The sequence below is a fragment of the Apodemus sylvaticus genome, chromosome 12 (assembly GCF_947179515.1).
Source record: "Apodemus sylvaticus chromosome 12, mApoSyl1.1, whole genome shotgun sequence".
NCBI classification, from domain to species: domain Eukaryota; kingdom Metazoa; phylum Chordata; class Mammalia; order Rodentia; family Muridae; genus Apodemus; species Apodemus sylvaticus.
In genome coordinates, this window is record NC_067483.1 from 24,715,723 (window position 1) to 24,737,434 (window position 21,712).

Consider the following 21,712-nt stretch of genomic DNA (forward strand, 5'->3'; position numbering starts at 1 on the left):
AATGGGAGCTGAGGATTATCTTACAATTCTTTTTTTGTTTTTTAGTTCTTGACTATGCCTCTTCCAGGTTCCCCACCACAGCTGAGTTCGTAATATGTCTCTCTGGCTTTGAAGTGCAAATGTCACCTGGATGTAGGAGGACGGGAAAATTGCTTTTCTAGTGGGACTTAGGAGATTGGGAGAGGTTTAAATCTTAAAACTCAGGAACACTCAGGCCAAGCCTCGAGGCTCCTCAGTTACAGATGCATTCATAGGAACACAGGCCACTGCATAGCACATGTTTGATCCTACACCCCAGGCTCACACATACAAATTCAGTGTTTTAACAATGATTGACTTTGAGGTAAATATACTTAACCAAAAGTGTGGGCATATAACATTCATAGTCCTGGTTTGATATGAAGTAGAGTTGTTAATTCTAGATTTAGGGTCTTTAAGGAGTGCGATATTTTAGATATTTGAAGAGTATGGATGCTCATAAGCACTGAAGGGTGAAAACAGCCCGCAGCAGTGCTCTTCCAGCCTCTGGTGTCCTGTTAAACATGGAAGTGGGGCGCAGGGGACCAAGGTGTGCTGCTCTCTCCTGCTGAGAGCTGGGGTGTGCGCTGAGAGGCAGACAGCTCGGCACATGGTAACGGACGTTTCATGAACGGACCTGGAATAACTGTTCAAGCTGTGCTGTGCATAAAGCAAAGCCTCCTGGGGCCATAGTGGTGCTGCTACTGTGCTTGTGAACGAGCCTTGTGTTGTGTTGCATGCTGACCTTGTGTATTGTGTTGTTGTCTTTTAATCCACTCTTGCCTGTCCTTTGGTCTGCTCTGCTAACGAAGGATCCAGATCTGCTAACCCCGCTGGTGGTAAGCCGTTTTCTTGCCTTTCTGTTGTCGCTGGCGCTCTGTCTCGGCTGTGCTCTTACTCAATATTAATTTCTCTCATTTATGTTTAAGCTTTTCCTGTATTTTCAAATTCTAGAGTTTGAAATGCATTTCTTTTTGCTTCTGACATAGCGTAATAGTTTCTTTTATGTTCAAGTCTTGGGATGGTCCTTCACGGTATTGTGCATTAAAGATTTTTACAGTGATTTTTCCTTTCAAATTGTGTGTGGCTTAATCACTATTGGATATTAATTTTCTTGTGTAGCCAACAAAGTTACTTATTTGAATGATAATATTTTTAATGTATGGTATATATTTTTGAGACATATTATAAGATATATTTTTAAATCTTTATTCTATAAGAAAGTATTTTGTGGCCGGGCAGTGGTGGCACCCACCTGTATTCCCAGCACTCTGGGAGGCAGAAGCAGGCAGATTTCTGAGTTCAGGGCCAGCCTGGTCTACAGAGTGAGTTCCAGGACAGCCAGGGCTACACAGAGAAACCCTGTCTCGAAAAACCAAAAATAAATAAATAAAAAAAAGTAATTTGTGGGTAAGTGTTCTTGTTCTTCTAAAGGGATTTTGCTTGTTTTATATTTTTCTATAGGTCATTTTATTTCTCATAATAGTTATTTATATTTTGTTTTAAAAAATTTACTGCCATCTCTACTTAGGGGATAATCTGTTAAGTGGCTGTTATTTTATATATTTTTGTATTTAGAATGTTACTATTTTCTCTGAGAGTATTCTATTGCACAGAAAATGTTTATAAATATCTGGATATTTATTTATGTTTCTGATTTTATTGCGTATTTCTCAGGGAATGTGCCCCATGTGATTTCCCTATTTTAGGGTTTTGGGTTTTTTTTTGTTGTTTGTTTCTTCTCTCTCTCTGTTTCTTTCTTTCTTTCTTTCTTTCTTTCTTTCTTTCTTTCTTTCTTTCTTTCTTTCTTTCTTTCTTCTTTCCTTCCTTCCTTCCTTCCTTCCTTCCTTCCTTCCTTTCTTTCTTCCTTTCTTTTTTCCTTTCTCTCTCTCTCCCTCCCTCTCCCTCTCCTTCCTTTCTTTTTCTTTCTTTCTTTCTTTCTTTCTTTCTTTCTTTCTTTCTTTCTTTCTTTCTTTTTCTTTCTTGAGATTTTGCTTGTACAGCTTTAGCATTTATAAAATTTGATGTTCAAATGAAAAACAAATGTGTTTTTGGATATACTCATGTATACAAGAGGAGTATGTGAGGTCACATCCATCGTGAAATGGTAGAGAGTTGGGTGTAGTTACTCCACAGACTGAGTTGACCACAGCCTCACTGGGCACAGGCAGAACTCTGGCCGCAGAGTCTGTTGCAAGCTGTGGCTGTGTGGCCTTTGTGTGCTCGCCATCGGACATGCTGTGTATTCAGAGCTTTGATTGCTGGCTGTCAGTTTACCTGAGGCTATCAGGCTTTCTAGCAGGATGGTTTTTCCTGTTTCTCCCTCTGTTCTTAGCTCTTCCCGGTTTATGTTTCAGCTGTGTTGTTGGGGTAGACGTTTGTACTGACTGTCTTCTGTGGCTACTTACTCTAATGCCACTCTGTGTGCTTTTCCTTGTGCTGCTTGATTTTTAAATGCTATTTGATTCTTATAAACAGTATATAGTTTTGTTTCATTTATGTGTATCGGGGTCTGGGCTGTAACTCAGTAATAGAGCACCTGGCTAGTAATCTCCAGTGCTGATAAAAGAAGTGAATTGTGAAATTTCTGTCCTTTAATAGATGAGTGATATCCAGCCACATCCATTACAGCTGCTGATCTTTAAGCTTGTGTGTTCCATCTACTCTGTGATTTTTTTTAACCATTTCTAGTTCTTTCATCCTCATGTCTTCCATTTGTTAGATCAAACCCATTTCCCCTAAGTTAATGTCTAAGAAGTTTGTATGTTAAGTTTCTCCAGTGATTACTTAAGTTTTAAGGCGTTGGTTCTTAGGGCCTGGGCTTGTGCTTCTGGGAGAGCTTGCAGGGTCTCTCTGGCCTCCTGCAGACCTGGGCCTGGAACACTGCTTCCGTCTGGCATGCTGTTCTCCGTTAGAAGCTGCGCCTCCACTTCAGAGGTGCCTCGTGGGTCTTCTAAGCAGAGATGTCAGTTCAGGAAAGCAGTCCTATGTGCCTGCATGTAAAGAACAGAATTACCAACTACAATGCTATTTTTATATAAAAATTTCTTAATGTTTCATGCAAATTCCTATGTGTGAGAACTTGCTCCTTTTGTCACTCTGAAGTGTCCCCGGATTCTCATCAGTCTCTCACCGCCATTTTGCTTCCCTTTCAGCTGGCAGCCGGTCAAGTTCCCCTGGGAAGCTTTTGGGAAGCGGCTGTGGTGGACTTGTTGGGGGTTCCTCAAGAGGCCCACCGGTAACACCATCTTCAGAAAAACGAAGCAAGATCCCCAGGAGTCAGGGATGTAGCCGAGAAACAAGTCCTAACCGGATTGGATTAGGTAAGGATCTCCACGACTTGAAGCCCCACTCCCAGCACTGCTGTAACCTCGGTTATGACGTCATTACTGTCTGACACACAAAGGGAGCTCTGTCTTTGAGCTCAGGAAGTTTCTTCAGCTGTGTTTAAAACTAGGCACTTTGTGCTCTATACAGATTACACTGAGATTTCATTAGAGTCCAAAACTGTGTAGAACTTAATGCCTCCAATGGCCTTGGTGGGACTTGTCACTAGCAAAGCACTAGCATTGGAAAAGTAATCCTTTCCTAATTAGTATCATTTTCTTTCTATTGAATTCATTCTAGTCATTAACATGTATTAACTTTCAAAAGCATTTCAGGGTCCCTCTTTTTATTTTGATCTCTTACACTCAAATAATTTGACATAATTTTGTTGAAACATGAAAGCTAGAGATTGACGGACACCAGTCTAAATACTCTAAATACCTTAGTGTCCTGTTGCCTTTTCTATGAGAGTGGGTAGATAGATACGAATGATTCTCAACCCCTTACAGACACTCCAATGCATGTGTTCCCTCTCAATGTAAAAGCCTTTCTGAATATAATACCAAAAAAACTATTTACCCATGTATGTACTTTTATTATATATCTGTCAGCTTCGTTAAGTACACATTTATTACTTTAGAATTAGAGTAATGTATCTTTAACTTTTCTTGTTGGCTTAGTTTTCATACCCATTGATTTTTCTCAGCCTTTTTCTTTCTTTTACTTCACTGTTCACCGTGTACCGGGTCCTTTTTTAGACCCAAGAATTAGAAGATACTTAAATAGGCTTAGCGTCTCCCGTCCAAACCCTTCTAGTCTGTTGGAAAGGGTGGGGATGTGAAACTGTACGGTGTACTGTGGTAGGTGCTCAGGACATCAGAAAGGAGGCTCTCTTCCCCATGGCCACTGGGTCCTCCTAGATCTCCTTATTACAGAGGTGTCCCACAATCTATCCTACTTTTAAGTCAAGGAAAAGATGCTCTGTCAAAGAGAAGAGTCGTCCCAGAAGCAGTTGGGCAAGGCCTCGTTAGCCGTGTGGGATGGAGGTCAGGGGCAGCCAGACTGGTTGGGCTCAGGCAGGGGAAGAGGTACGAAGTCGGAAACATTGGATTTGAGCTCAGTTTCCAGGGGCAAATGTCTGAATTGTCAGATCTGATGCCGCAGACTGTCTGCTTTTGCCTCCAGTTTTGTTAGGAAGGCATTTTAAATCTAGGTGTGAATCCTCCTCCGACTTCTCCATTGTTGGGTTCTGAAGCTTATGTAAGTTGTATGTTTGCAGTGCATTCTACTATTATATCTAAACACAGCCTGTCCTGCTTAGGACACCTCAGTGTTTACCAAAGGTGCTACTTGTATCAGTTACTTTTCTTGTTGCTGTGACAACACACGACTCCAGCAGCTTAGGGGAGGACAGTCTGGTTTAGGATCTCAGTGTAGGGCATAGTCCCCCATGTCAGGGAGGCCTGAGGCAGGGGCATGAGGCAGCTGCTCACACTGCATCTGCTGTCACAAATGGAGGAGGCGGACTCTGGCCTTCAGCTCACTCCTTAGTTTACTTAGTCCAGGACCCCGTCTCCAGCATGGCTCTTCCTACCCCAGTTCACCCTGTCAGGAACTCCCTGTTAGGAACACCTAAAGGCATGTCTCCTTGGTGACATGTCGAGTACAGCTGTTAATCTGTTAACCACCAGAAAACCTTTCACATTCTTCTTGAACTAGGGAATGACGCAGCTTCAGTCATCTGGCGTAACCCTAGCCCGCTCGCCCACGGTCCTCATCCACAGTCTGTTGTGTACAGTGGAAAGGAGTACTTTCTGAGCTTTGAGAGCCAGTGTCTTAAAACAGCAGAAAAGGGGTTTGTTTCCTTTCAAAGAGCTCTTATTTGAAGTTGATATTTTTTGTCTTTTGTATTTTTTGGAGACAGGGTCTTATGTAGCCCAGGCTAGCCTAGAACTCAAGAGATCTGCCTACTTTCATCTCCCAGGTGCTGGGAGTACATTACCATGTCTGTTTTCAGTATTATTTTGAAGGAACTTATTCCCTTGGTGCCTATGAAGACAATGAGTATTGTTAGAGTTTTAAGATCATGCATAAGGTTCTGATGGAAGGCATTTTGCTTCTGCTTGTTATAAGTTATAACACACACACGCACACGCACACACACACACATGTGTGCTTTCACATTCTTCCATTTATAAGGTGGTAGGTGTTTAGCATTTTTCTATAATAGTCTTTTGTGATTATTGAGTTTATACTAGATATATATTTATGTACCTAATCATTTGCTTTACTGTTTAGCCATTTTAAGTACAAATATTCAGAAGAGCTTAGCGTGTTTTAAGAATGTTTCCTATAGCCCCCAAACCATTTACGTTTTAATGGCAGCTACACTAGGCTTAGAATTTACATTAGAAGCTAATTCTGAGGCCAGGGAGGTGGTTCTGTGGTAAAGCTGCTAGCTACACAAACCTGTTGGCACAAGATCACCAGAACCCGCAAAAGAAGCGAGCCATAGGAGCACGTGCTGTAATCCCAGCTCTCCATTGTGAGGTGAGAGGTGGAGAAAGAGCTGCCCACAAGGCCAGCTAGCCGGGAGCTCATGACTCAGGGCAGAGCAAGGTGGAAACTAAGGGCCAGCCCCCAACAGTTGTCCTGACACACACACACACACACACGAACAAAACAAAACCGATTCTAGTGATAATCTACAAATTATTCCTTTTTTTATCTTAAATACATTTAGCTAAATTTTCATTTCTTGTTATAGAAATGCCAGGGCTCTTATTTGACATCTAAGATGTTTTATGTTTTGTTTTGTTGTTTGTTTGTTTGTTTTGTTTTGTTTTTGAGATGGGGTCTCATTGTGTTGGCCTAGAAGTCACTGTAGCTCAAGGAGGCCTAGTTACAGTGTTTGCCCAGCCTTCCGGGAGCTGGGATTCCAGGTGCCACACTCAGCTGCCGTTTAAAACTTACTAAGTAAAAAGCATATATAACTGGATAATGAAGAAGCAAGGCTCTTTTGCCCTGGCTCGCAGGCATCCACATGGTGCTCCGCCTCCACACGCCCCACCCCCACCCCTTTTCCTCCCTGCCCTTTCTTTCAGTCTTATCCCTCCTTAAGCTGAACAATTCCTAATTCCCAAACAATTAGGGGAGCACATTTGAAAGTTGTTCCACTTTGGTCTCTCTTAAAGACTTTACAGATGCGAAAACATACAAGGAGCATCATTAGTGATTGTTAGCAGTTGCCTGTGGTGTGCTTCTTCTGTGCATTGAATGAAGAGACTGGAAAAACCAATTACATTTTGCAACCTATACTGAGTGTTACATATTTTAAATGTCTTATTTCATGGATAAAAAATATTTTTTGGAAGATTAAAGTGTTTTTTTTTTTTTTTTTTTTGGATTTGGTTTTTTCGAGACAGGTTTCTCTGTATAGCCCTGGCTGTCTTGGAACTCGCTCTGTAGACCAGGCTGGCCTCGAACTCAGAAATCCGCCTGCCTCTGCCTCCCAGAGTGCTGGGATTACAGGCATGCGCCACCACCGCCCGGCTTTGGAAGATTAAAGTTAATTAAATGATTTCTTTTAGCTGTGAAACTGGGACATGAGAATGTCTAGAGAGACACTGTATTCCTTTAGCTTACAGTACTTTTCATTATTCCTCTGGCCTTTTTTGCCTTTGCTCTGCATTCTGCTTGGCTCCTTTCTTAAAAAGGAGAAGTAAGGTTGGGGAGAGAACTCTATGGTTAAGAGAGTGAAGTCTTGTGAGGCCTGGGGTTGAGCTGTAGCGACCCACAGCAGAACGCCCACCGCCACCTCCGGCTCCAGCCCAGCTGGATCTGAAGTCCACTTCTGGCTTAACGCAGGCATTGCACCACACAGAATACACTCCTGCAGACATGTACAAATGCACGGAAATAAAGATGAAAGTAAGGCGCCACGCTCCACTGCCACACAAAACTTAGTAAGACTGTGGCATGGGGGCAGTGTAAGGGAAACAGGCAACAAAATGTACTTCATCTTCCTCAAATGCAGTCCATCTAGAAAGCCTATCTGAAATGCTGGCAAAGTTTTGAAAAACCGCTTGTTTTGTACTTCCTGATAAGACTTCACCCTGTATCATAGTGTTTAAGGGTATTCCTTACTTTTGCCTTCAAAAAGACAAGCTGATTTTGCACTCTGGATAGACAGATGGATGGATGGGTGCGTGGGCTGGTAGGTGGATTAATGGAGATTATATGAATGAGTTTTGACCACTTAATCTATAAAACTAATTTTTCTGTGCTTGCTTTATTTAGATCTTCCTGTAGATTAGCCTTGGAACTAATGTTGTAAGTGGGTGTCTTTTCTCTTGTGACTTAAATTACCCAACATTTGAAATACCAGTCTTAGCTGGAGAACATCATACTAAGTGAGGGTAACCCAGTCTCAAAAGATCAATCACGGTATGCACTCACTGATAAGTGGATATTAGCCTAGAAACTTGGAATACCCAAGACATAATCCATATATTAAATGATATCCAAGAAGAATGGAGGAGTGCCCCCTGGTTCTGGAAAGACTCAGTGCAGCAGTATAGGGCAATACCAGAACAGAGAAGTGGGAAGGGGTGGATGGGGGAACGGGGGGGGGGGGGGGGAAGAGGGCTTATGGGACTTGCGGGGAGTAGGGAGCCAGGAAAGGGAAATCATTTGAAATACAAATAAAAAATATATCAAATAAAAAAAGAAAAAGAAATGCCAGTCTTACCACAAAATGCCCTTTACTAGGGTTTGGGCATTTATGGAAAGATTTCTGACAAAGCAATGGACAGAATTTCTTTTTCTATGTGTCATATCATGAAGGAACCCATGAACACAGTGGGTGAATGACTTCTCTGGAAGACACACCAGTAGGGTGTGGCTTGTCAAGAAGCGGGTGTGGGCCTGGCTCCACATCACAGCTGTTTTTCTTGTTAGTGGTCTCTGTTGGCTTCATAAAGCAGATCTACTCCAGAGGGAATACCTGTCTTCATTTCTGCAGTGTCTCTATGAACTTGAAAACAGGCGGGTGCAGGATAAAGTTAGACTGCAGTTCACCGAGCTTGCATTGATATGAAAACTGCCTGGTTTGGATTAGACAGTAGAAAAGATTAGGATTTCCATGTATGTTGTTTGGCAAGCAACTCCAAAATACGTATGTGTGCATTGTCTCCAATCCTTCTCATATAAATGATGCGATGCTTTTTTATTCCTTAATTTCATGTTGGGAAGATGAGAACCAGGAAGGCCAAGTGGCTAGCCCAGTGAGGCTGGCAGCTGTACAGGTCTCTTTGTGGCTCAGGCGCATTAATCTCTAAAGATAAGCAGCCCTGCTGTGTACATCTGAGGGCGCTCCTGTGTGTTGGTCTGCACAGCTTGGCACCTGTTGTTCTTGCCCTCTTTATAGTACCTGTGTAGAATGGTACAGGAATTGCTGATTAGTCAGCAGTACTGTAAGTGGAAACCTCAATTTTTCTGTGTCATTTTGTTAGACTTAAGGAATTTCTAGTGAGGCCCTAGAGGGAGATAATTCAGAGTACATTCCTGCATCATATCTCCCTGCCTGTAGACTGCCAAGCATCTGAACATCTCTTGCAAGCTCCTGGGGTCTGGCTTCACCCCAGCACAAGTTACTGTGCACACGCTACGCTGGCTTCATTTCTCACTCACACATTCTTCTTTATTGGAGAGTTCCATGATTCTGGTTAATGAGGTGTTCTTGTTATAGTTAGCTGTAAATCTTTGCTCTGAAACAATGGACGGTGTTCATTGTGGTAGAGAAGATATGCTTGTTTTTATGCCAGAGAATCAAGCTCACTTGTTTCCAGTCTCAACCATTTCTACCTGGTCTAGAAGTCTTGACCTCTGAGGATGAGATGTCCCTGGCAGCTGCGGTGTTAGGTATCCCTCTTCCCACATCAGCAAGCAGTGTTTCTAAAGAATGTTTTACTTGTAACTTATTTCTCGTTCTTCAAATTGAGAAGCACCGCTACCATGATCTTTCTGAACGTCACAGTCAAAATATTAGATGTTAAACGTACGGCTTTGTCTTACAGTCTTAATGTTTCAATGTTTGGGAATAATAAACTTTCCAGAGACAATCATAAAACAATAATTATTCCAAGGCCAGTAGAGGAATCTTCTTGGCCAAATACCAAGATTGTCAGTGTACTAGCTGTAGAGACCAGGAAATAATGAGCACCGGTCCTGACTCTACACCTGCTGGTTTAGATAGCTGGTGTGTGTGTGTAATGCTTCCATCTTGACTGTGGGCAGGCTTTCCAGTGACGATTGCATGTTGGCTTCTCTGTAGAGCAAGATACCCTGGGGAAAATGTGAGCCAGCCATCTTCTTATTGTTAGGGATGTTCGTAGAAGAGTCTTTGGTCTCTTCAGTGGTCGTTGGGAACCAGGTACTGTGAAGTTGTCCTAAGCTCTTCTTGATATGTCTGCTAAAGCTTCAGACTCTGATTGTTTGGAAGACTTCATTTCTCACATTTTAAGTGTGACTTCACCTCAAGGTTTAAACCTGCAGCCTTCTGAGGGACAGACCCTCCTGTCAGTGCGACCTCTTCATGGGCAGGACCACCCATGCTTCCTGTCAGAGACAATGTCATAATTACATTTAAGCGAATGTGACTGATGCTTGTGAGATTTTCTGTCTTCATTAAATTTGTTCACCTTCTCTGAAACCCCTCATGCTGCACGCTAGCACGGAGCAGCCGTATCCCCCGACCCAGCATGAGTCAGGGGTGCAGCCGCGATACCAGCCGTGAGAGCAGCCGCGATACGAGCCCTGCTCGGGGCTTCACACCACTCGGTGAGTACCCATAGGCGCTGCGCAGGGGCTCCCAGTGCCTGTGCAGCCACTGCTGGGTGGAATGACCGCTTCCTCTGCTGCCCTGTGAGCCCGTCTTCTCTCTTCCCTCTTCCTTCGTCACCCCTGTCGTCCCCTGCATGCTAAACCTTAGCAGCTTCCAGTTTTCACACATTAGAGGCAGAAACACCCTATCACTCTGCCATGGCCATTTCTGGTCCCTTGCCCTGGGCAAACCCATTGAGGTAGTTCCTAACTTAAGGCAAAACTCAGCTGAAGAGAATGGCTGCCTGCCTGCATGGGAGGGGAACTCAGAATTTACACTTGGTCATCAAACTTCTGGTTTTCCTTTGCTTTTACTAAAGATTAATTTCTATAGGGATTTTGTGGTATTAAGGATGGAACCAGTGCATCAAGCTTTGAGGGTGCTAGGCTCTGAGCCACATCGGCCGAGCCCAGGAGAGAGTATTGAAAGGGAGAACAGAGTGTAATTTTAGAACATTTTGGAAGTTAAGTGAGTTTTGTTTTTAGTTTTAAGAACCTTGTCTTGCTCTAAAATGGGCACACTACATTTCTTAGTGATTATCTGTTCCCAAAGATGTCCATCAACACTAATGAAAGGAACATTTTTTTTTATCCTTCAACGGTTTATTTTTCAGTTGCTTGGCGTGTGTGGTGTCGTCAGGGTGTACATTGTACTCTTAATGAATGTGAGAGCAGACGTGACCTTGTAATTAGACCTAGATCTGCATGACCCTCATTCCCAGTGGCACAGGCCCTCAGCACTCAGGGATTTTTTTCACTCTAAGTTGCTCAGTTGATATTTTCACTCTACGTGTTGATCCAAGAGAGAGGCAGGAGTAGATCAAAGTGGCAGGCCAGTGATCGAAGTCAATACGCAGGCTCTGAAGACAGATTCCAGACACTTCTAGACAGTTCTCTTACTTCAGGGCTCCTTCTTTGAAGTTGTCAGCTATCTCCTGTCCCTCAGGCAGGTAGCTTTCCCGGTGTGTATCAGATATGCTGCAGTTCCCTTGAGCTCTGGGTCAACAGTGATACTGTGTTCCCTGGAATGAACTGGCGATTTTTCCTTTTAAATCAGGCTGTATACCTTATACGTCTTGGCTCACTATTTGACCGTTCAAACAACCGGTTACATGAGCAAGCAATTCAATCTGCGGATGATTTTGTCTGTTAGAAGCAGGTCAGCATTTTTCTTGGTGGCTGACGTTTTACACTGTCTGTAGACCTAGCCTTGAATTCTTACATGCTTTCTGTGGATTGGGCAAAGAGGGATGAATTCTTTGTACCTAGATTAAACCTTGAACAATTGATTGTTCTTTGGGTAAACAGACCTCTCAAATGTCTTGGTGACATCCCAAAATATTGCTTTGTGTAGTTACTATTGCCCAAGGCAGAAGCTATAATTCCAAATACACTCAGGCTTTACCAGCTGCTCTCTTCTGCTGTGTCAGGGAAGTAGGAAAGGTTGTTTGAGCTAAATTTTTAAAGTGTGCCTTTTAACCAACCTCTTTGGGTTAAATCTGTTCCACAGGCTTGTATCCAAGGAGTAACTAAAAGGCACCATTTGTAGCATCAGCTGGCACAGGTGCCCTCAGTCCCTCTCACACTGAAGACAGAGCACCTTATGGTCAGCCTCCAAGCCCAGTCTCACAGTCATACATTTAAGCTGCAGAACCAGGCATGGTTTGACTCCCAGCCTGCCTTGTTCAAACGCAGTTCTGGTGAATGTCTCGCACGTTGCTCAGCAGTGTGCTAAATGCTTCTTAGTGAGGTTTCATCCTGAGCCACACGCAGAGCAGAGGGCACAAGACTGTCCTGAAGTGTTGGTCTCCAGGCTTGAGGATAGGACCTGGGGATTCAGAGAGGCTTCCCAGCAAGTGGCTGTCCTGTGGGAGCTTGCTGTGTGTCCCTGAACACTTCCTGTTCCTTGTTGATTTCCATAATCACATCCATCAGTTATCTTTGAGTAAACTTAGATGGCCAGACTTTATTAGGAAAGAAAGAAAGGTAAATCATGTTTCATTAAATTCAAAACGCTCTCTGCCTCTGTGGAGAATTGGTTCCAGGGTTGCCTGCAGATGCTGACTTCCATTTTGTAAAATGTTGGAGTATTACACAACACACAGCGTGTGCTCCCCATGCCTCCTGCCCATACATTTAAACTGTCACAGGATTATTTATAATATGAAACACAATGTAAATGTTGGGCAAATGCTGCCTGTGCTGTGCCTTTAGAGACTAATGACAGAAAGCATATTCATAATGTACAGGTGTGCATAGTTTACAGCTGTGCATAGGTTACAGCTGTGCATAGGTTACAGCTGTGCATAGGTTATAGCTGTGGATAGGTTACAGCTGTGCATAGGATACAGCTGTGCATAGGTTACAGCTGTGCATAGGTTACAGCTGTGCATAGGTTATAGCTGTGGATAGGTTACAGCTGTGGGTAGGTTACAGCTGTGCATAGGTTACAGCTGTGCATAGGTTACAGCTGTGGGTAGGTTATAGCTGTGCATAGGTTACAGCTGTGGGTAGGTTACAGCTGTGCATAGGTTACAGCTGTGCATAGGTTACAGCTGTACATAGGTTACAGCTGTGCTTAGGATACAGCTGTGCATAGGTTACAACTGTGCATAGGTTACAGCTGTGCATAGGTTACAGCTGTGCATATGTTATAGCCGTGCATAGGTTACAGCTGTGCATAGGATACAGCCGTGGATAGGTTACAGCCGTGCGTAGGTTACAGCTGTGCATAGGTTATAGCTGTGGATAGTTTACAGCTGTGCATAGGTTATAGCTGTGCATAGTTTACAGCTGTGGATAGGTTACAGCTGTGCATAGGTTACAGCCCTGCATAGGTTACAGCTGTGGATAGGATATAGCTGTGGATAGGTTACAGCTGTGCATAGTATACAGCTGTGGATAGGTTATAGGTGTGCATAGGTTATAGCTGTGGATAGGTTACAGCCGTGGATAGGTTACAGCTGTGCATAGGATACAGCCGTGGATAGGTTACAGCTGTGCTTAGGTTACAGCGGTAGGTAGGCTACAGCAGTGGATAGGTTACAGCCGTGGATAGGTTACGGCTGTGGATAGGTTACGGCCGTGGATAGGTTACAGCCATGCATAGGTTACAGTTGTGCATAGGTTGCAGCTGTGCATAGGTTACAGCTGTGCATAGGATACAGCCGTGGATAGCTTACAGCTGTGCATAGGATACAGCCGTGGATAGGTTACAGCTGTGCTTAGGTTACAGCGGTAGGTAGGCTACAGCAGTGGATAGGTTACAGCCGTGGATAGGTTACGACTGTGGATAGGTTACGGCCGTGGATAGGTTACAGCCATCATAGGTTACAGTTGTGCATAGGTTGCAGCTGTGCATAGGTTACAGCTGTGCATAGGATACAGCCGTGGATAGCTTACAGCTGTGCATAGGATACAGCCGTGGATAGGTTACAGCTGTGCATAGGATACAGCTGTTCATAGGTTACAGCTGTGCATAGGTTACAGCCGTGGATAGGCTACAGCCGTGGATAGGTTACGGCCGTGGATAGGTTACGGCCATGGATAGGTTACAGCCATGCATAGGTTACAGCTGTGCATAGGTTACAGCTGTGGATAGGTTACAGATGCGGATAAGTTACAGCCGTGCATAGGTTACAGCCCTGCATAGGTTACAGCTGTGCATAGGTTACAACCGTGGATCGGTTACAGCCGTGCATAGGTTACAGCTGTGCATAGGTTACAGCCATGGATTGGTTACAGCCGTGCATAGGTTACAGCTGTGCATAGGTTACAGACGTGCATAGGGATAGCCGTGCATAGGTTATAGCTGTGGATAGGTTACAGCGGTGCATAGGTTACAGCTGTGCATAGGTTACAGCCCTGCATAGGTTACAGCTGTGCATAGGTTACAGCCGTGGATCGGTTACAGCCATGCATAGGTTACAGCTGTGCATAGGTTACAGACGTGCATAGGTTATAGCTGTGGATAGGTTACAGCGGTGCATAGGTTACAGCTGTGCATAGGTTACAGCGGTGCATAGGTTACAGCTGTGCATAGGTTACAGCCGTGCATAGGTTACAGCCATGCATAGGTTACAGCTCTATCTGTCGTTTTAAGTTTGTAGCACTATGCTGAAGCATCTTGAGAGCCTAGAGCTAAATGAAGTCACAGACTGGAGAGCTCTCCTGCCAGTCAGGCTTTGACACAAGTGGGTCCCCCATGGAGTCCATTGCTGAGTGTATGCTTGGGAATTCGACAGAGGAGTCATTACACAACAGTCGTACTCTAGAGTATTGAGTTCAAACCATAGAAATAAGTTTTAAGAAACCTACAGACAGACCAAGTATTGCTTAAAACCATGGTCAGTGTAAGCTGTCAAGACACAGCGCTGGTGTGGTAGATAAGATCTTCGCAGTTCGCTCTGGTCGCAGCACAACGTTAACCAGCTTCCTCCCCCAGGAGCATGGTAAGTCTTGTTCTAGATACATCGGCTCAGTGTTTTGTGCGTGAATCTTCCAAAAAGAAAGTCCCCTTCCCCACCTTTTTAATTTCAAGCTGCTAAAATTTGTATTGCTTAACAGGTAATACTTGCTTTTTAATATCACATCTGCCATGGGGTGTATATTTTATTAAGTGATATGGGGCTTAGTCGATGCTTTATGAGTAAATGTGTAAGTTTTAATATGTGCACAATATTGGACAGGAGTAAAGGGCTTGCCTTGCTGGGATTTGGTTAAACGTGGACATTCTGTGATGGAGCACCAAGGGAGCAGGTGTCTCTGCTTCTTCTCACTGCACGAGCTAGCTGAGTGGTAGATGGACCTGTGACGTCAGCATTTCACATCAATTGCTTATTTTATAATTATTTTTCAAAGTTACTCTCTTCACAAGGATGGAATTTAACATCCATTTCCTCAGGTTGATGAATTCATAAACACATTACAAATATCATAAAATATTATCCTAAATATAGATTTCCTTTGACCTTGTCTGCTGCCCCAGTGCTAATCCTGTCGCAAGCGCAGCTGTGTGCTGGCACTGCTGTGTGTGCCCCTTTAACAGTCTCCCTGTCAGACAAGAGGGAGGAACTGGTGAGAGAAACAGGTTTGGTATATTACCGAGGCCACAGCTAGCCGTGGGCAAACCAGGCCTGCCACGTGTGTTTCTGGAATGGTGCTCATCCTCCTGCAGCTGTGGCTCCAAGGAAATCTTCTACACTCAGCACCCATGGGCTCCCCACAGTTAAACAAGTACACTAACAACTAGGGCGTTTGTGCAGCAGACACCGAGCCTTTCCAGGGGCAAATGCGCTTGCTGAGCCCCTTGTATCCCATGCATTTCTGTTGAGATGCCATTATGAACCTCTCTGCTTTTGTTTTTGGTGCATGGTGGCATATGCATCACATACCAGTGACTCATCTCGTGAGCTGAGTTAACGGTCCATCCTCTCGCTGTCCACCCTGGGGTCAGATGGCGCTCTGACTCCTGATGTTCCTCATGTGCCTTATTTCCATAATGGCTGATAGAAGCTTCGTGGTGTGGATCTGACTCTGGAGTCCGAGTCCGTCAGTGCGTCCTAGTGTGAAGCACTGTGATGGGTGCCTCTGTCATGCCTGTGTGTGTACGAGCTGTGTGAGGCCGGCGGCCCCCATCAGTATGGGGCCAGTCCTGCTGTCCATTCATACCCAGCACCATTCCTTCATGGGGCACGCGGCCTCGGTGGCGGCAGCCCCGCATTCCTGGTACTTGTGTGTTAACCCTGTGGGTGTTGCCGTTCCTTTTACATGCAGCCTCTCGACGGCATTCCAGGTCCACTAGCGCTCTCTCCACTGCTGAATCTGTTGGGCAGTCAGGTGAACAAGTGCTAACTGCATGCCTCCGCCTCTCCATCGTCCTCCCACCATGTCCGCCTCCGTTGTCATCGTGTCAGCCAGCGCTTGGCATGTCTGTGCCTCATGTTTGCCCTCCTGTGTTGTTCTTTTTTTGAGTTGTTGAATGTTTATGGTTCTGTTCATAGCTTGATGCCTGACCACCTGCTTGGCATTGTTTCTCTAGCGTTCATCTTTACATCGAAACAAAACTCAGGGAAGTACTTCTTTACTCACACCTCCTCCCCAAGAAGAGAATGGCCCAGAATAGGTGTCACTAAGCCTCCCACGGGAGTGGGGATTGCTGTCACCCTGCAGTCTCTCGTCTCCACAGTCCTCACTCCAAATATGTTCAGATGCTAAGTATTAGTGTCAGGCCCCAGTTACACTCAGGTCCCAGTTCCTCACACCTCAGATTACAGCATGCAAAATTTCATACATAGGGAAATAAATATATTGCCCTGAAAGCTTTATAGAAAGCAGGTTAGGATCCAGGCCATACACAGGCCAGAGGTTGGCCCCATTGCCTGTGAGTGCCAAATTGTCTGTCTCAGCTTCATTCAACGTAGCAAACCTACTGGCCACAGATGCAGAGAGTGCGTGTCTAAAGATGCATCCATTTGCCACCTTAACTGGCATCATTCTCCTACACTAACAGCCGCTAACGGCTGCTTTCTCAATAGAGTCAGCACGCTCTACTAACCCACACACTGTTAATAGTGCCGACGCTCACCTGTTTATCAAGCGAATTACTTGCCCTTTGGTTCTTCTAAACGAAGGCAGCTGCATGTTTTCACCATGTAAGCTCTGACTGAGCGTGTTCCTCCAAGGATTAGGGGCCAGCCTGAGGGCATAGCCCTCTGCATCCATCCCTGGGGAAGCCGCTCTATCATAGCCTTGGAACAGTGAGTATGGACCACAGGGGTTTGCCTGGTGAAAACAGAAAGGCTGTCATGCTTAGATGGAGACCAGCATGTCCCCTTAGATCACAGCTCACATTACCCACTCTGTCAGGTGACTGACAGTCGCTGTGTGGCAAACTGTATGCACCTGGGAAGCACCGAGGACTTGCTTTATTATTGTAAGTTTTAATTTTCTGTCTGAAAAGATTCAATATTATCCCTGGAATAAGAATTGCTGGCATGAAATCTACTCGTGTTCTTTCTGTTTCGTTTTTTTGTTTTTTGTTTTTTTTTTTTTAATTTTTGTTTTTAAGACTTTATGTTTATGCTGGGTAACTTTTAAATGGCTTTTACTGAATTACTCATTTTGTTACTCATAAATTCCCTGCTATCTACCCTTTTTTAATGGAAAAAAAAAAGTGAGCCAAAATTACTCAGAAGGCAGCATGCCCATAACCCTTAATTCTGCCCCTGCTTCACACTCCAGCCAATAAGCATCCGTGTAGCTTCGAGTTGACTGCCCACGGTCTTTGTAATTCGTGTAGCAATAGCAGCTCACCTCCAAAACTTCATGGCATAAGATGACGTTTGTAATCAGCAAGTGCATTAAAAAAGGGGATAGTATGACATACAATTGTTCTTCTTTATTAAAAAAAAAAATCTGTGACTGTGTATGAATCTTTTGACTAGCAGTATTTAAATTATGTTCCCTGCCTGTGGTGGTAGAAGAGTAAATTGTTTTGAAATTGATAGTTTTAAATAGCTAAATAATACTTTATTTTAAAGTTCATCAGGTTTGTAGATGAAGTCTTGTTTTCTGTCAAAAGCTTAAATGTATCATTTTGTAAGTCAAGTCACAAGGGCTCCCTGAGCAGGGAAAGACGGCCATCCCTGGCAGCCTGCATTCAGTTTCTGAGGCCCACACAACGGAAGAGAGACTCAACTTCCATATGAGTACCATAGCCGCTGCCCACAAAATAATCAACAAATTAACGTGTAATTTAAAAACAAAGATGGATTCCTTTAAAATACCACCATCCATCTTATTCCAATGCTGCATTGCTGATGTGTGGCTAAGGCAGACACTTATTTTTTTTTTCCTGGTCCAAATTGTTTTTTCTTTACTAAGTCAGAAAGGACACGTTTTTCATCCTAACATTAAGTACGAGAATTTTGATGAGTAAACTTCTCGTCAGTGGGTGGTGGGTCCTCCCTGGGCTGTGTAACTCCTGTCCCGCTGGGGCTTTAAAGGACCTTAAAAAGAAAGTCCTGTTCACCTTGAGGAAGAGCAGCCCTAGGGGCTAGAGAGGCTCCTCCGTGGCTCCGGCTCCTCAGGGGCCACGTTGAGTGGCCAGCACCTGGGGTAGGCCGCCTTTCCCTCCTCTCCTGGCCTGTGAGAGCATGGGTGACATACGCTCACACAGACACACGCACGCACACACACTCACACACACAAATAAAAAAGGTTGGAGATAAGAACTTTAGAATAATTGCTTAAATTGCAAAAATTTATCTTAAGTTTTTGGATTCCTTCAGCCTTTTCTATATAAAATTAATCATTCAAAAATCCTTAAAGGGACTCAGGTAAAATTTATACTGATGATATCTAGATGATTAATGTTTGAAAAAGAAGGCACTAGCATTTTGTGATGATGATTAGATAATTTTAGTAAATTTAAATAATAGCATTAACTGTTAATACTAACACCAAGGAAAATTAAGGTCAATTTAATAATTTATTTGGGATTTTGACTTTTCCCATTAACCTTGCATCAAATCTTGTTTCCCAGACCATGAAGCTTGCTTGTGTTGAACAAGCATCAAGGACACTGTCTTCTAGAAGACAGCTAAATAGATTAAAAGTCCCAACCCAGAGCCGCATCCTTCTATAATAAGTTCCATCATGTGTCTCAAACCCTTTCAGGAACATAATTTCTGAACAGGCTCCACTTAAAAGAAATCAAAACGCCAAGAAGGAAAAGCCCGAGTTGTGCCCACTAGTGTTAACTGTGAGTGACTAGCCCTACCACTGCAGGCAAGTCCGGTGCAGTTCAAACTGGCTAGAAGTGTTGGCGTCTCTGTCGTTGTGGGCGAGGCAGGACTCCTCCTGAGGACTGAGAAGATGTAAGTAGACTGACGCGTTCTGCTTTGTTTTCTGACTAGATCGGTTTGGGCTGGGCCAGTCAGGACGCATCCCTGGGTCTGTGAGTGCCATGCGGGTCTTGAGTACCAGCACCGACTTGGAAGCTGCCGTGGCCGACGCACTGGTAAGAGGCCGGGAGGATAGAGTCACACAGTTGCTCGTCTGTATAGTCTGTCTTAACATGAAATTGCCCCCAACTCAGGTGACCAAGTCATCTCTACACTCTTCTCCCAGTGTGAGGACAGGGCTGGGATGGTGGCCCCGCCATCAAAGCTTAGGCAAGGGTGAGGGCCAGGCGCAGGGACCTGCCTGTATTCCCAGCATTCCAGAGGCAGAAATGGCGTCCGCTGAGCTAGCCGGCCAGTGAGACCACATCCTAGTCAGCACCCTGTGGGATCTTGTGAGAAGCCCTGTCTCACGTGAGTATGGTTGGCAGTTAGGGAAGGCCCTTGACGGCCGTGCTCACAAACCACATACACTCATAGGAGAAAAAGAAAACTTATGTAAAGTTTATTATTTTTTTTCCTCTCACACTTTTTACAACACATAGTCAAATTTGCTGCCCAAGAAACAGCTGCGTCAGGAAGCTGACCCATGCTTCTGAGTGTTCAGGAACTCGTGATGGCATCGGGCTTCCCATATGTCATCTAGCTATCGCTTTTGTTTTCTGTATTATCATAGCTTCTTTTCCCACACTATTGCCTGTTTTCCATCCCGTTGCCTCTGTTGCTTTGTAGGCTCTGATAACATAGCCTACATGTATGATTGTAGCAGTGGATGATAGAGTCTGAGATCTGAAACATACATTTATTCTGTTGTGTGATATTCTGATTTAAGAGAGTCACCCATACTCCCAAAATGGATCAACTTAGTATTTGAGAATAATAGCTGGGATTGGGGAACTAGCTAATAAAATACTTGTCATGGAAGCACGAGGGCCTGGGTTAACCCCCAGAACCCATGTGCAAAAAGCACCGTGTGTGGTGGTGTGCCCCAGTCATCCCAGGGCCAGAGCGATGGAATGGCTGACATCTTGGGCTTGCTGGCCAGCCAGTCCAGCTGAATCCATGAGTTTGGGTAAAAGTGAGGCCCTGTCTCAAAACAAGGTCAACAGTGTCTAGGGAATGGGACCCCAGTGTGACCTCTTTCCTCTCTCTCTCTCTCTCCCTCCTCCCTCCCCCATGTACACGTACATGCACACACACACACACACACACATACAGAAAATTTTTCCTATATGTTAAGATTTAGTTTCTAAAGTTGTAAAGCACAAGAGGGAGGATTTTGCATATTAATTGTAATATTTGGGGGGAAAAAACCATCAAGTGCACATGGTTCCTTCAGTCTGTGGCACAGCAAACATTCCTGTTGTGCTGAACTTGTCCCTGGCTGATAGAAAGAGTCTCACACACCTAGGTCATGTGCCAACATGTGAAATACGTGCTCTTCAAAATGGTCTCATTGGTGGCTCCCCCCCACTGCTGTTGTGAGACGTATCTCTTGTTAGGAAACAGCAACCACAAACAGCGCCACCCTGCTTTTCAGTCTGAGGGTTTGACTGGAGCCTGCGCCCCCTGATCAGTGCTTTACGGCCGGTCCGTGGCTGCTGTAGATGCCGCTCTTGTCACTGCGTCTCTGCTTCGCTCCTCACAGTCAGGCTCTTTCCTTAGTGTGCATCTGAGAGAGAGGAAGCTGGCAGCACTCTCAGAGCTGTCTGCTCAGCAGCTGGCCTGGCCGGCCCACCCGGCAGCCTTGTTTGCAGAAGGACTCTTTTCAGGCAGGTACTGGAGTATGCTCTAACCATGGTTTAACCTGAGTCAAAGGCTGGACAGGATCGGTGAGGCAGTTTTCAAGTCAAAGCCTCCTGAATGTGCCTTTTATTTATTCAGAGACCCTAGCATGTGGTGGTCAGAGGACTAGGAAACAGTGGAGCTGAACCCTCAGTTGAAAGGGACTTCCAATTAGAGCAGTTTTGTTGTTTTTGTTTTGCTTTTTTTTAAAATAGTTATTTAAAGCCCACAGCAGGGCCTGTGTGCAAAGTCCTACAAGGCAGAGTGGCACTCCGGAGACTCAGACCTTTCTGCTCCCCTTGTGCCCTCCTCCGAGCCCCAGCTCCCAGGCTGCCCTTGCTACCCTTGCTCCTTTGTCCACTGTGCCTAATCTCTGAGTGACCTGCTTCTGAAGAGGGAAGCGTGGTAGGGAATCATGGGAGCCCCTGGGGTAGACAGATCTCATAGGGACAAACAGTGGGTGTGTGTGGGAGATCTCAGCGAGACGTCTGCCAGGACCCAGAGAGCCTGGGACAGGTCCAGAAGGACTAGGACATGCCACTTGGACTGCAGCCTGCTACGATCTACTCCAAACCAACTGCTTGCTGACCTGTTTTTGGTTTGCTAAGAGATGTTGCTGTACACTTTTGTTGCCAGAACAATCCCCACATGCGCTTCTGACATAATTCTCTATGCTTTTTCCCCATCCTTCAATATTTTCCTGCCTACAGCTGTTAGGAGACGCCAGGAGCAAGGTACCTGTGCTTAAACTTTTGTTTACAACTTTTTTTTTTCTGTTGCAACTCTATTTCTTTTAG

General features: G+C 44.7%; 1 protein-coding gene across 1 annotated transcript in view; it reads left to right on the forward strand.

Moving 5' to 3' along the window:
* The window catches only part of Clasp1 (cytoplasmic linker associated protein 1), a 230,916-nt gene that overhangs the window by 144,355 nt on the left and 64,849 nt on the right, over window positions 1-21,712 (forward strand). Inside the window, exons 22-23 of the mRNA XM_052201268.1 lie at window positions 3,174-3,341; window positions 19,146-19,249. Of these exons, the coding sequence (XP_052057228.1) occupies window positions 3,174-3,341; window positions 19,146-19,249 (272 nt within the window). The remainder of the gene's footprint in view (window positions 1-3,173; window positions 3,342-19,145; window positions 19,250-21,712) is intronic.